Source organism: Kogia breviceps, chromosome 1 (genome assembly GCF_026419965.1).
Source record: "Kogia breviceps isolate mKogBre1 chromosome 1, mKogBre1 haplotype 1, whole genome shotgun sequence".
Classification (NCBI taxonomy): Eukaryota; Metazoa; Chordata; class Mammalia; order Artiodactyla; family Physeteridae; genus Kogia; species Kogia breviceps.
Window position 1 is genome coordinate 172935202 of NC_081310.1, and position 14804 is coordinate 172950005.

Below are 14804 nucleotides of genomic sequence, written 5' to 3' on the forward strand. Positions count from 1 at the left end.
CTGTGGGCTCCAGGTTTTATCCCTCTTTATCTTTCCATGAGCCGTCATTGATTTAACTGAAGCTGGGACTGTGATAGGGCCAGATGTTACTCCTGACGGCTGCAGCCATGGAGAGACAAGTACACTGTCCCCGGCCACTCTGTCCCAGCATGGCGGGGGAGTGACTGAGTTGAGGGACCCAGGAAAGAGGATGGGCAGGGGGGGCCAGAATGGAAGGCGGCTGGATGAGAGGAGAGTGTGCAAAAGAATAGACAATGGATGAGGAGGAGCTCAGACCTTAAGACTCACTTTCCCCACTAGTGGGTTGAGGCCCATCTAGATTGTCAACATAACACGTTTCAAAAAGCAACCTAAGTGTACATCGACAGATGAATGGATAAAGAAGATGTGGCACATATATACAATGGAATATTACTCAGCCATAAAAAGAAACAAAACTGAGTTATTTGTAGTGAGGTGGATGGACCTAGAGTCTGTCATACAGAGTGAAATAAGTCAGAAAGAGAAAAACAAATACCGTATGCTAACACATATATATGGAATCTAAGGAAAAAAAAAAAAAAGGTCATGAAGAGCCTAGGAGTAAGACGGGAATAAAGACACAAACCTACTAGAGCATGGCCTTGAGGATATGGGGAGGGGGAAGGGTAAGCTGTGACAAAGTGAGAGAGTGGCATGGACATATATACACTACCAAACGTAAAATAGATAGCTAGTGGGAAGCCGCCGCATAGCACAGGGAGATCAGCTCGGTGGTCTGTGACCACCTAGAGGGGTGGGATAGGGAGGGTGGGAGGGAGGGAGACGCAAGAGGGAAGAGATATGGGAACATATGTATATGTATCACTGCTTCACTTTGTTATATAAAGCAGAAACTAACACACCATTGTAAAGCAATTATACTCCAATAAAGATGTTAAAAAAAAAATTTTAAACATACAATTACCATATGACCCAGCAATAGTAATAAAGACCTACGTTCGTCAAAAAAAAAAAAAGTAACGCGACTCTTATGCAAATATAGAATGAACACGCGTGAAAGATGTATTCAAGTCATGAACAAAGGAACCAGTAGGATGACAGCGCTGGCTCAAAGAGCATTTGAAGGATTGAGTATTTATAGGTATTTGGTGTAGGGGGAACATAAAATAAGATGGCTAAGTTAGACACAAAAATGGATTAATATCCTACAGGGCAATAAAACCACCGCCTTGGGGATTATCTTTTCTATGGGCAAAAATCTACGTATTAGCTCAGAATCTGGGCCTTTAACCAGTAGCCGACAGTGAAGTCGAACCCGGGTGCATTCTGCCGGAGAACTACCCAATCCCGGGAGGGCCTGCTAAGCGATGCTTCTATGTGACATTGAAAGGACGCACTGCTCCGTCTGCCTTATCTCCAAGTTTGGGTAGCTTTTCTTAAGAGGACAGAGCTCTGCTGCTCACACCAGCCCCCACCTCGTGCCAGCTCTTCTCAGCCTAGCACCTGGCTCCTCTCTCTGCAGCCAACCCCCCTCTTTCCCTTTGCCCCCTGTCCTCACCGGCTCACCGTACCCCCCAGCTAAAGCTGGCAGGAGGGGCTGAAGCTGGGCTGCCCCCGTGCATGAAGGCCTGTCTTCCTGGCTTTTAGGCCATTGCACCAGACCGGACATGACCTGGCCCACAGAGAGACAGGCTGACTGCTCCTAGGAGGCAGGGGGTAAGGGGGCCTGGCTGATGATGCGAGGCAAGGGTAGAGAAGAGGACAGCTATACTCCTTCAATCTCAGGCAGAAGAGACTATTTTAATTTAATTCTTTGATCGAAGTGTAGTTGATTTACAGTGTTGTATAACGTGTACAGCAAAGTGATTCAGTTATGCATGTATATCTATATATCTATTCTTTTTCAGATTCTTTTCCATTGTAGGTTATTACAAGATGTTGAATATAGTTCCCTGTGCTATACAGTAGGTCCTTGTTGTTTATCTGTTTTATATACAGTAGTGTGTATCTGTTAATCCCAAACTCCTAATTTATCCCTCCCTCACCTTTCCCTTTGGTAACCCTAAGTTTGTTTTCAGAAGAGACTGTTTCAAAATACCCTCTGAGTTGGGGGCATAAAATCCTCCCTTCAGCCTCCCTCTGGGTAACTTGGAGATGCCCAGACCCGACGCCCTTTGTCTTCCCAAAGCGGACCTCCCCCGTCAGAGGATGACGGTCATGACCATTATCAGGCTCCTTTGCTGTTCCAGGCTGGGCATTTGATGTCTACGGCTTCAATGGGGCCTAAAGAGGAGGCATGATCCCCATTTTGTAGATGAAGAAACAGGCTGAGCAGTGTGTCTGAGGTCCAGCAGAGTAAAGTGGGATCAGCCACCAGGTAGGCTGGCTGGACTCCTCCACGCTCAAGTGGACTCCAGGTGCAGTGCTCCCATGGGTGCTCCATCCCCACTGCTGGGCCGCACCTCCACAGGGCTCTGCAGGGAGCTGCGGCTGCTCTGGGGCCCCAGCAGGGAGTGTGGGAGGTGAGGCTGGAACCCACAGCCAGGCCACACCTTTGTTTACCGAAACTCTCTCTGTCAAGGATCTCTATGCGTTAGACCTGGAGCCCTACCGCTACTCAGGGGTGAACCTGACGGGATTCCGGATCCTCAACGTGGACAACCCCCACGTCTCGGCCATCGTGGAGAAGTGGTCCATGGAGCGGCTGCAGGCGGCTCCCCGGGCAGAGTCTGGCCTGTTGGATGGAGTGATGATGGTACTGCAGCCGGGAGGGCCAGACCTGGGGGCTCCCCTCCCTCCCTCCTTCCCATCATTCCTTCCTCCGTCCCTCCTTCCCTCCCTCCCTCTCCTCCTCCCTCCCTTCTCTCCTTCTTCCCTATTTCTTTTTTCCCTCCCACCACTTTCCTTCTTAAGACCTGCCCTGTATATGCCAGACCTTAGGCCAGGGGCCAGGGACACAAAGGAATCAGACAGAGTCCCACCCCAAGTGTGGGAGTGCAGGCACAGAAACAGATGGTTACAGAGAGTAGGAATAAGGACTAGTGGGTGCTGGGCATGGGGGACTTTCAGCTGTGGCTGGCAGGAGGCTGGGGAGGCCGGAAAGCTGAAGGTGTGCGTAGGGGCAGGCAATAGCTGGGACAACGGCGGCGCGGGGTGGTGGGGCCTGGCAGAGAAGGTCTGAGCTGAAGAGGGAGGGAGTCCGGTGTCTGCAGAGCTGCAGAGACAATCCGAGCTTGGCTTCTCGTTCGGGGCAGGGACAGGGTCGCCACCAGGGTCTCAGGACCTTTCCCTCACCAGGACCCCCTTGCCTCTGGTGGGGGAGGGGAAGGGAGACAGGGCAGGGTGGGCTGAGGACCCTCAGGCCTGAGCTACTCTCAGGCAACCCTGGGCCTCCCCTCCAGACTGACGCGGCCTTACTGTACGACGCCGTCCACATCGTGTCCGTGTGCTACCAGCGGGCACCCCAGATGACCGTGAACTCCCTGCAGTGCCATCGGCACAAGGCGTGGCGCTTTGGCGGCCGCTTCATGAACTTCATCAAGGAGGTGAGTGCCCCCCACTCACCAGGACGGCCCCAGGGCCATCTCCTGGGGGCCGCAGAGCAGTCAAGGGCCCAAGTTTGGGAGTCAGACAGCATTGATTTCCAATCCGCGTGAACTTGGGCCTGTTGCCCCACATCTCTGAGCCTGTTTCCTCGGGTGAAAATGGGCTCAATAGGGACCAGTCTAAGAGGATGACTAAGGGGCTGAGTCTTCGGCACATAGTATGTGTTCAGTGGGTGGTCGGCATTGTCAGCAGGACAAAGTCTGGGCTTTAAAGCACAACAGATGAGGGTCTTTGCCTCCAGCTGTGTGACCTCAGGCAATCTAGGGAAACCTGTTGAGCCTTGGTTGCCTCATGGGGATGCTGAAGATGAAATGAGGCACCATGTGGACAGTGCTTAGTCCTGAGGGCAGAGGAGGCTCAGTAAATAATAATCAGCCTCCCCACTAACTCTTCTTCTTGGGCCCATCGGCCAACTTCCCAGCCAGGGTCCCTGCTGGGACCCGGCTCTCCTGGCACCATGGCAACCATGAAGAAGCCCCATCCATGGAGCTGGTTCAAAGGAACCAGAGAGCAGAAGCTGTCCTGCTGCTGAGAGGATGACCATGGAAATACACAGTGCCAAAGTTTAGTTGCAGACTCTCCATCACCATTGTCCTTATGGATGGCAGAATTTATTGTTCGCATTTTCCAGATGGGAATGCTCAGGCCTGGGCTTGTACCTTGGCTCCATCACAACAAGCTGCGTGACTTTGGGTGAGATGATTAGATGATTTGATCCTCAGTTTCCTCAACTGTAAAATGGGTATAGTAAGAGTTCCGGCCGCAAAGCATTGTTGAAAAAAAACAGTGTGAAAAACTATGTACGAAGCATGTAGCCCAAGGCTAGGCAGAGTCAAGTCCCAGTAATGGTAGGTGAGGAAGGCTCAGGGGGACAAGATCTAGGCAGGGTTACCCTGGGTCGGAGGGAGTGACCTGTCCAGGGTAACAACAAGTGCAGTTAGGGGAAGCCCTCTAGGAGGGCTCCATATAGACCATCTCTTTGTAGCCATCACGATGGACCAGGAATGAAGCAGGCTGCTTTGAGAGTTCATTTATTTATTCACTACCTATTTGTGCAGGTCTGCTGGGTGGCCGGCACTGAGCCATGCGCTGGGGATCCAATGGGGCTAAAACAGACGGGCCCCCGCACGGACAGAGCTCACCGCCTAGGGAGACGTCCATCAAGTCATCCCATTAATGAATGTAATCCCATACGCAAAGGAAGGCAACACAGTGAGGGTAAATAGCAAAGAAACCCACCACTCAGCAGACAGGGCAGCTTCTCCAGAGGCCCCAGTTCACCATGACTGCTTGGGACGAGGCCAGTGGCACCTCCTGTGTTTTAGAATGACACTAAAAGGCATACGGCTTTAGAGTCTGATGCACGGCCTTTGGGCTTGTCTCTGCCTCTTCCCAGCTGTGCGGCTTTAGATAAATTCCTGGACATTTCCGAGTGTCAGTTGCCTCACCTGGCAAACACTAGCTAGTAGTCATCATGAGGGAGCAGTTATGTCCTTGGCACCAGTCCCCTCACCCCTAGAAGGGGCTCCAGTACCAGATGTTGTGGTAGAAGAGGACCATGAGGGTCCCTTCTCATCCTACCCCTCAGAACTGCGGAGGAAGTCTGATTGTCCAATGCCCTGAGCAAGGCCTGGCTGGCCTGGGCAATCTTCAGCTTGTTCTTTTTTTTCTTTTTTTTTTTTTTGATAAGAGTACTTTTCAACCTCTCTCATGGGATCTTTTCGCGGGCCTCTCACTGTTGTGGCCTCTCCCGTTGCGGAGCACAGGCTCCGGACGCGCAGGCTCAGCGGCCATGGCTCACGGGCCCAGCCGCTCCGCGGCATGTGGGATCTTCCCGGACCGGGGCACGAACCCGTGTCCCCTGCATCGGCAGGCGGACTGTCAACCACTGTGCCACCAGGGAAGCCCCTCGGCTTGTTCTCTGGGAACTCGAAAGCCTGATTTCCAGCCCCCTGAGCCTCCTTCCTCGGCAGGCTCCAACCCAGTAGCTAGAGGCTGGCATGGGTTTCTCATTGATGGAGGCCACAACCCTAGGACCCTTAGGAGCCAGACGTGTCTTTGAAGCTTAACTACTTTTTAGCTGTGTGGCCTTAGACAAGCTACTGAACCTCTCTGTGCTGCAGGTCCTGCTGTACAATGGAGATAATACCAGGTTTGTTGTAGGTGTAAGTGAGTTGTGGTGTGTGAAGCACTTAGGACAGGGCCTGGCACATAGCAAGTGCCAAGCTGATTGGCTGCTCTTACTATTATTTCTATCATCATGACTGTCGTCACACTGGCTTCTTGCTCCCTGGTGGGTTTCCAGCTAAAGAGGATCTCCAGGCCCCAGAGCTTCAGGGACGTCCCCCACCCATTCACCCTCACCCCCCGCAGTGCTCGAGGCTCAGTCCTGAAGCCCTAAAGGGAGCAGATGAGTCACTGTCACGCCACAGAAAGGGGAGCCTCCTTCTCCACCGCCCCCCGCACCGGCACCGAGCGGCCCACACTGGCATACCTGGCCCTCCTGTTTCCTGGCCCCACCCAGTAAACAGCCCTCACCACTCACTTCTTCACAGAGTCCTTTCAGAAACAACTTCATCTCCACTCCATTTTAGGGAAGTGGAGACCGAGGCCCAGAGCAGCTGCAGGGCTCCCTCATGGCCCTACAGCTGGCCATCCCCGGGACCCAGATACCCTGCCTGAGCCCAGTACACCGTCTTCCCTCAGACCATTCCCAAGTTGCCTGTCTCCCATCTGCCTGCGTGACAGTAAATCATTTTAAAGACTTGGCATTTCCGAGAGGAGCTGGAAAATACCAGGCCGGAGTTCAGAGCGTGTGAAGCATCTTTCATTTAGCAAGTCCTGCGTGGCAGCTGGAAGGGGCGGGAGGGCTGGGAAATGTCACGGGGAGGAGCTGCCAGCGGCTCCCTGCCCTGGCCCTGCCCCTGCCCGACTGCCCACAGACAGGCCACGCACCTGCTGACATTTAATTCCTCTGTAGCTGACAGGGAGGAAGCCTTCCCTCCAGCGCAGGTTTGAAGGCACCTGCTGTGATTTCCCTGGGGGCTGAGAGGTAGCCCGAGGTGGGAGGGGCCCCAGGCAGAGGAGGGGGAAGGCAGAGGGGCTGGGGAGCCAGCCTCAAGGAAGCTGAGCCTCCCTGTGAAGTCATAAACAGTGGCCTTCACTGTCACCGATGCATTTTTTTAATTGAAGTAAAATAATGTATAACATCATGTAAGTTTCAGGTGTACAACATTATAGTTCCACATCTGTATACATTACAAAGCGATCGCTGCTGAAGGTCTAGTTACCATCCATCACCATACGGTTGACCCCTCCGCCCTGAATGCCCATCCCCCAACCCCCTTCCCCACCGGTAACCACCAATCTGCTCTCTGAGTCAGATGCATCTTTAAATCTCCATCTCCAACCCCAATCTCCAGCTCCCTGGGCTTCATAAACCCTCCCCAGTCAACTTGGGCATGATGACCCCAGCTCTTCAGCCCCTCTGAGCACAGTGAGAATCTGCCCAGCACCACCATTACTTGGGCCCCACAGAGCTCAGTCTCTCTTCGAGCCTCAGTGGCCATGACTGTAAAATGGGGGCAATCATGACACCCACCTGGCAGGACTGTGATGTGAAGTGGATGAGCTCATGCAGGGAAGCTAATCCCGGATGAGCCTTCTGTGATAGGGTTTCTCCTGAGGCCTTGGGCCATGGCCCAAGTAACCATCCCTCCCCCTCCAGCCAAGGGCCAGGCCTAATCCAGGGAAGCCCTATGGAAGGAAGCGACTAAGGAAAAATAATAGCCGGGGTTGTGTATGTCAGGCACTCTGCTAAGCCCTTTTACGCACTTTTGTTACCACCCGTGAAATAGGTCATTTTCCTCTTCCTGAAGCTCAGAGAGGTTGGATGCTTTGTGCAAAGCACTCATTCCATCCCCTTTTGATTTCCAGCCTCCCGGAACCCTCCTAGGCGTGCCCCTCCGCCTGAGCTAATATAACACATGCCTGTCTACACCGTTATACGCAAGACTTGACAGTGCCGGAGAGCTGCCCGAGTGCTCAGAGATTCCCGTGGGTTTTAATGTGGAATCTATAGATAGGCCTCCAGGGATCTGGGGACCCATGAACTTGTGTGTAATATTGTGAGTGCAAGGGGAACCTTCAGCCACAGAGAGGTTCTGGAGCCTTCTCCAGAATCTGCAAGGGTCATGACCCAGTGGGGTGAGGAACCCACTGGGCCCACATGCCGAGGCTGTTGTGGAGGCTTCGTGAGGCAAGCAGGGTGAAGCACCTGGTATCCCTAACGCTGTGGGCCTGCAGGCAAGGTGTTGTCTAGAAGGGGAGTCGGCAAGCTTTTTCTATGAAAAGGGTCAGATAGTAAATATTTTGGACTTTGCAGACCAGTCTCTCTTGCAACTATTCAACTGCAAAGTTGCAGCTCAAAAGCCATCAAAGACATATGTATAACTGATTCACTTTGTTGTAAAGCAGAAACTAACACACCATTGTAAAGCAGTTATACTCCAATAAAGATGTTTAAAAAAAAAAAAAAAAAGACAATAGGTAAACCCATGGGCGTGACTGTGATCTCATAAACTGTTTACAAAAACAGACAATGGGCCCATTTGGGCTGCAAGCCATAGTTTGCCAGCCCCTGCTTTAGAAGATGAAGCCCTTCTTAGTTTGGGTCCTGTACCTTCTCTGAACCTCTGCCTGCCTCTCTCTGTGTTAATGATGCTAAAGGCAAGAAAAAGTAGCAAAAGCTACCTACCATTTATTCAGGTCTCAGGTTGTACCAGGCACTGTTCTCCGTTTTTCAAGGGACTTAACTCATTTCGCCCTCATAGCATTTTGGTTAGATGGGTAATATTATTAGTTCCATTTTACAGATGAGGTAACTGAGGCAGCCAGGTGAAATGAAATCCCAGCTCCAACTGGGGTTGGACCCTGTATTCTGACCCCAGTTCTTAACCAGGACATGGGTGGAGCAGGGGCAGGGGTGGGAGACCTTCTCTGTCACTCCCGGCTCTCTGGGGGCTACTCCAAGTGTTTGGTCCTACAGCCAGAGCTGGCTTGGCCCCTTGGCTTTCTGCCCCTTGGCAGGTCTCACCTGCCACAGCCTGCCTGCCTGCCTCCTTGCCCGTCTCTGGAGACCCAACATGGACTCCCCCTTCTCATGGCTTCAAGGCGGGGGCTCATCTGAGCACATCTATGATCAGTGTTGTACATGAGAAGGTGCAAGTGTAAAGCTGGCTGAAGAGCATAATAGAATTTATGGAAATTGCTGGCTCGTACCACAGCCCTAGCAATGATGGAGGTGATTATTAATTAATCATGGTCTTGGGGGAACAGTCTCAGTGCAAGGAGTAATTAAAATGAAGCATTGTACAGTTGTACCGAATGATGATTTATGAGCCCGAGGAATTGCTGCTCTGCCCTCTCCCCTCCGGCAGGCTCAATGGGAAGGATTAACAGGAAGGATTGTTTTCAACAAAACCAGTGGCTTACGGACGGATTTCGATCTGGACATCATCAGCCTGAAGGAAGATGGCCTAGAGAAGGTGTGTGGGCTCAGGAGTGGGAGGGCAGGCCAACAAGCAGAGGCTCTTTAAATCCCCTACAATAGACCCTAGGCAGAGACCCAGAGCAAGGGGCAAGACCCAGTCCATCTGCGCCTTGGGACTCAACATGACCCAGTGTGGCCAGTGCCTTGGCCCATCAGAGAACAGGAAGGCCTTCTCAGACTGGAGGGGTGCAGAACCCAGTGGCCTGTCCATGGCAGATACCCAAACCATCACCCTGTGAGCAAGGGCCATCAGAGATGCTTACCCTGGAAAGGAGATGAGAGGCTCAAGGGGCAGACAGACTAAGTCCCTGCAGGGCTGTCCTGGGGCAGAAGGGCAGACATGTCCTTAGGTAAGAGAAACTTTCTAATGACCAGGGGATGCCTGCATGGGGAGTAATGAACTCACTGCCACTGGAGGCATTTAAGCAAAGATTGAACAAAGCGATTGCTTGTCTGGGGGACTGGAGATGATTCTTTTTTTTTTTTTTTTTTTTTGCGGTACGCGGGCCTCTCACTGCTGTGGCCTCTCCCGTTGCGGAGCACAGGCTCCGGACGCGCAGGCTCAGCGGCCATGGCTCACGGGCCCAGCCGCTCCGCGGCATGTGGGATCTTCCTGGACCAAGGCACGAACCTGTGTCCCCTGCATCGGCAGGTGGACTCCCAACCACTGCGCCACCAGGGAAGCCCTGGAGGTGATTCTTACTCTTGGAGAGAGGTTGAAGCATGTGGATTCTGAACTCCCCACTGTATGCTTCTAAGGCCTCTGTGATTCCGGGGAATTTCAATGTGGAAAGCAAGCCCACGGAGCTGGGCCTCCCATCTAGCTACCGTAGAAATGTTTGTAATGGGGCCGATTCTGATCCCTGGGAACCTTCAGCATATTCTGACAAAGTCAGGTTGCTGACCTGAGAAGGGAATTTCACATTAGCCCCTGATTCTCAGCATCCCCTGGGACCTCGGAGCTAGGGGCTCAGCCACACCCTGTCCCATAGCAGGCTGGTCTCTGGGAGCCACCAGGGCACCTCTCCAACCCTGGGACAGGGGGGTGTCTAAAATGCAAAGAGGCCCGAAGTGAAGTGGCCACCCCTGATGCCTGTGATCCTTCAGGAACCCTTGATTCCTCTCCTCTCCTCCTCTGCCCTCTCTGGTCCGGGCCTCTTCCTTGGATTATTTTAACACCCCAACCTGGCTTCCCGTCTCCACTCCAGGGCCCTCCAGCCATCCTGAGTGTACACACAGATGAAGCTCTGTCCTGCCCTGGGACTGAGCATGGCTCCCCAGTGCCAAAGCATTCAGTAGCAGTCCCTCAACCGGCCTTGAAAGCTCTCCGGGAAACACCCCGGTTGCCTCTCCAGGCCTAGTCTCCACTGCCCCACCCACAAACATTCCCCATGGCCCAGTCATACCCACTCCCTCCTGCACCTCCAGGCCTTTGCCCTTGCGAGCTCCCCAGTTGCAGTAGTAGCCTGTTTCCTTGGTTCATTCCCACAGGCGTGGACCTGGCTCTGCCTGTGTAGCACTTTGTGGCCGAGGTGACTTCATTCAATCCTGAGTTTCCCACGGGCTCATGGGGCCACTGTGCTGGGGCCGGGTGGCCAGGGCAACCACTCTTCTGCAACTCTTTCAGCCACACACAGCATCGGTCCCCTAAGGACAGGCGCTGTGCCCTCTCCTCCTAAGATGATCGCGGCCCATTGGTCCAACCCTATTCAAACCATAGCTTATCAAGCACCCTGCCAGCTCCTATTTAAACTCCTGCAGTGCCAGGGAGCCCCCTTCCTCCTCTGGCAGGACTACTGCAATAGTTGTCACTCAAGTCGCTGTCTCAGTTTTGCTCTCTCAGCTCTCCGTCTCTGGGGATAGCCTAAAATTCTAAGGATGGCAATTAGATGGCAGGCATGCCACCACCTCCCACTCCTGCGCCTGTGGCAGGCATCAGTAATTGCCCATCAGAGCCCTCCTGCCATCTGAGCCTACCCGCAGCTCCCACCAGCCCTCCGGCAATGACACAAATCAACCACAGCTAATACTCGAGAAAAACTCTTTACTATACCTAGACACAGGTGACCAGATTGAGGGCGGAGAGCCTCTGAAGACTGGGTCCTCCTCAGTCTTAACTGTTCTCACAACCCCACGGCACCTGGTGTCCAGCAGGTCCTGCAGTTGGAGCTCAATAGATGCTTGCTGGGGTGAGGGCTCCTGCTGGTCACTTGGCCACCAGCCAGCTGTCTGTTGAGCGCCTCCTGCACCCAGGCCTGCTGCTAGGGTCCCTCGTGCTGGGCTGGGCTCTGAGCTCAGCCCCCTTGAGAGAAGAGCCTCTTTGACGCTGTCTGCTTGTCTGCTCTCCTCTTGGCTCTGGCGGCGGGGTCTGCATAAACAGAGATGCTGTCCGGAGAGGGTGCTGAGCCCCCAAACACAGCTGCTCTGCCTCTCATCCCTTCTGTCTCATCACTTCTGTTTGCTAAGCTGGGTCATAACTGATCCAGCCAGCTCCAGCCGGTGGCTTTGGGGAGATTAAGGCAGAATTACGCAAGCATGATTACATGTCTCTCTGCTATGCATAGCTCTCTTAATGGGACGTTTGCATTCGGCCTCCCTGTTTAATTGATTAAGTTTCCTGAGTACCCCACCCTAACTGGGACAAGGACAGAATGGGCAGGCCAGAACCTTCCTTGAGAGAGAAGAACTGCGATGGACTCAGAGCTGGGCAAAGTTGGGTCCCAAAGGATCTTTAAGAGGCCCAGGGCTTTAGAACGATTTGTAAACTTGATCTTCCCTTGCTTCCCTCCAGTCCCAGGCCTCGTAGACACAAGGGCACCATGGGGACAGAGGTTATGCCACCTCGGCCAGAGTGTCTGCCACCTTTAGGTGTAAAACCACAAAGCAAACTGCCTTCTAACCGAGTGGCATCCAGTGTCCCCAGTGAGGGTTTTCCACTCTATTCTGCCCCCAAATAGCTACAAAGACCGGCGTCCTGCTATGCCCGCCTTCCTGCACGTGACACATCTCGTCCTTCCACAGATTGCCTAGGAAACATCTCCCTCGCTCCAGGCCCTGTCCTGGGCTTTGGAGGGCGCCTGGCCCCAGAGCTGGCACACGCTGAGACCCAGTGAGCAGCTGGTGCCCAGGTCTTCCCCAGGAGGCGGGAGGCCCCCCCAGGCTCAGGGTGACTGTCCCAGGGCAAGACCTGGCCCTGACCCTAACTGACTTCCTCATGGTACCTGCTCCACCCCAGGCTGGCTTCCACTGTGCCCTCTGGGCCGTCTTTATGTTCATTTTCTCCCTCTGCATTTTCCCTTCCAGCTGTGGCGGGTTTGCTAGCCAATGGGGAGGTGGCAGAATTCAGGAGACTGAGCACCTTGGTGGCTTCGTCTGGGAAGGAGGGAGGCATCAGGGTTGCCAGAAATGTTGGCTCGAAACACATTAGCGACGACGATACTCATGAAGGATGGGAAGGAGACGAGGAGGTTGCTGGCGTGGAGAAAGGATGGAGAGACCGCAGACTCAGCCTCCTGTTCTCCATCTGTCTGTCCATCCAGGTTGGGGTGTGGAGTCCTGCCGAGGGGCTCAACATCACGGAGGTTGCCAGAGGCCGAGGCCCTAATGTCACCGACTCTCTGACAAACAGGTCCCTCATCGTCACCACTGTGCTGGTAAGAGCTGCAGCCCTGCAGGAGGGGCTGTGAGCTGGGGGCGGGCTGGCCGTCGGGGCTGGAAAGACCCCCCATCACCCCACCCAGCATAGGCCAGGCAACTCTTATGAGGCTGCTGGGAGGCTGGAAGATGGGGGAGGAAGGTGGAAACATTGAGGGTCCCTCAGAAAGCCCCCAGAGAGAACAATACTGCTCATGGCCACAGGCCAGAGACCCCAGGAGGTGGCTGTGAGCAGCCTCTTCCCAAAGGCAGAGCAGGCCAGCCCTCCTGCCTTCTGGGACCTGCTTGGCCAGCCCTGCTGCAGAGGCCTGTGTGTTTGCATCTCACTCCCACCCAGTCCCTGAGCCCCTGATGCCTGAGAGGAACTGTGCTGAGTAGAAGAAAGGAGGGGTAACCTACCTTCTGCACCAGGCCTTCTGCCTCTTCCACCCCAGTTCCCAGGGAAAAGGCCCTTCCCACTGGTCCCCCCAGCACGGCGGGTGCTGGGAGCCCACACACGTGCCACCGCCCACAGTGTCCTGTCCTGAGTGCTCTTGGCCACGGCTATGACCATTCTCCCTGCCACCCTCCCTCCACTGCCCAGGACTGAATAGTGCTTCCTTCTTCTGACCATTTCAACCCAAGGAATGGCTTTTGGGGTCTCCCAGGCTCTGTGAGCCTTGAAACTCAGGGAGAGAGGAAGGACACCCAGGCTGCTGGCCACCTGTGGCCAGCGCTGTGCCCACTGCACGTGCACCAGCCCCACCTGGAAGGCCTCCAGGGTGTCCGGAGGCTCAGGACTCACCCTCTCAGAGACGTAGCACTGCTCTTGGGGCCCAAGCTGGGCCATGTAGTGGGGAGGCAGCCTGATCACAGCCCGGTGGATTCTGACCAAAGGCCCTTCGAGGACAATTATGGCCCTGGTCAGCTTCTCCTTATAATGAAGCAAATATGATTGTCAGGACCATGTGCTAAGGTCACTCTATACCAAAAAAGGGAGCTCAGCCTGGTTTGGCCAGGCCCTACTGGACGGTCCTATGCCCTCCCTCTAGTGCCAGGTATATGCTCAGTGGCTGGGTGGCAGACACCATGGAGGAAGAAGGGATGTAATAGCTAAACCCCACCCTCCCAAGAATCCAGTAAGCAGCAGACTCCAGGGGCACCATCAGCTTCCAGGGAGCAATTGTAGCCTATGGCTGTCATCCCCAGTCTCCAGGCTTATGACTATTAAGAGGATCCACGTTAAAGCTGATGGAGACCTAGCAGTTCTGAACATGCTGCTGAGAGAGCCAGAAGGAGATGGCTGGGGAGACACCTCTCCACACCTACCTTTCGGGAGTGAGACCCTCACTGGCATCTTCCCCAAAACCAGACATCCTGCCTGCCTGATTGACATTTTGTTAACTAAAAAAATATAAATATCAAGCTATAAAACCAGTAAGTCAAAAGATCTCATCAGGAACAGGGGAAAAAATTGTAAAAACATGAAACATAAAATAAGCAATAAGGATATGGTATACGACATGGGGGATATAGCCAATATTTTATAATAACTATAAATGGAGTATAACCTTTAAAAATTGTGAATCACTATATTGTACAACTATAACATATAATAAAAAATAAATGAAAAAGAATAAAGCAAAACATAAAGATTAAGAAGACATGAAAAGAGCAAAGGGATTAGAATGGAGTGTGATGAGCGATTAAAGGAATATTAATGTGGATAAAAATAGAAAAGATAAAAGGAAAGTTGAACGAGAACCAAATAAAGGTTAAAAGTAAAATAATAAAGAGAAAAATGAAATAAGGAATGAGATTAAAAGGAAAGCTACCAAGAGAGACAAAAAAATAAAATAAATAATTAACAGCTCCAGCTAGAGAAGGTGAAAAGTGTAAAACCAAAATGTCAGAAAACAAAGGGATAAAAGTGTGACAAAGCTAAAATATAAAAGGGTAAAAATAAAATAATAAAAAGGTGGTAAAAGATTAAAAGCAGGGCTGCATAAAATGTGAGATATAATTAAAACAC

At 52.8% G+C, this 14804-nt stretch overlaps 1 protein-coding gene across 4 annotated transcripts in view; it reads left to right on the plus strand.

Moving 5' to 3' along the window:
• The window catches only part of GRIK3 (glutamate ionotropic receptor kainate type subunit 3), a 240518-nt gene that overhangs the window by 174412 nt on the left and 51302 nt on the right, over positions 1–14804 (plus strand). For all 4 annotated transcript variants that reach the window (XM_067011312.1, XM_067011303.1, XM_067011306.1 and 1 more), the window contains exons 6-9: positions 2564–2737; positions 3384–3527; positions 9027–9134; positions 12679–12792. In XM_067011312.1, coding sequence (XP_066867413.1) covers positions 2564–2737; positions 3384–3527; positions 9027–9134; positions 12679–12792 — 540 coding nt within the window. The remainder of the gene's footprint in view (positions 1–2563; positions 2738–3383; positions 3528–9026; positions 9135–12678; positions 12793–14804) is intronic.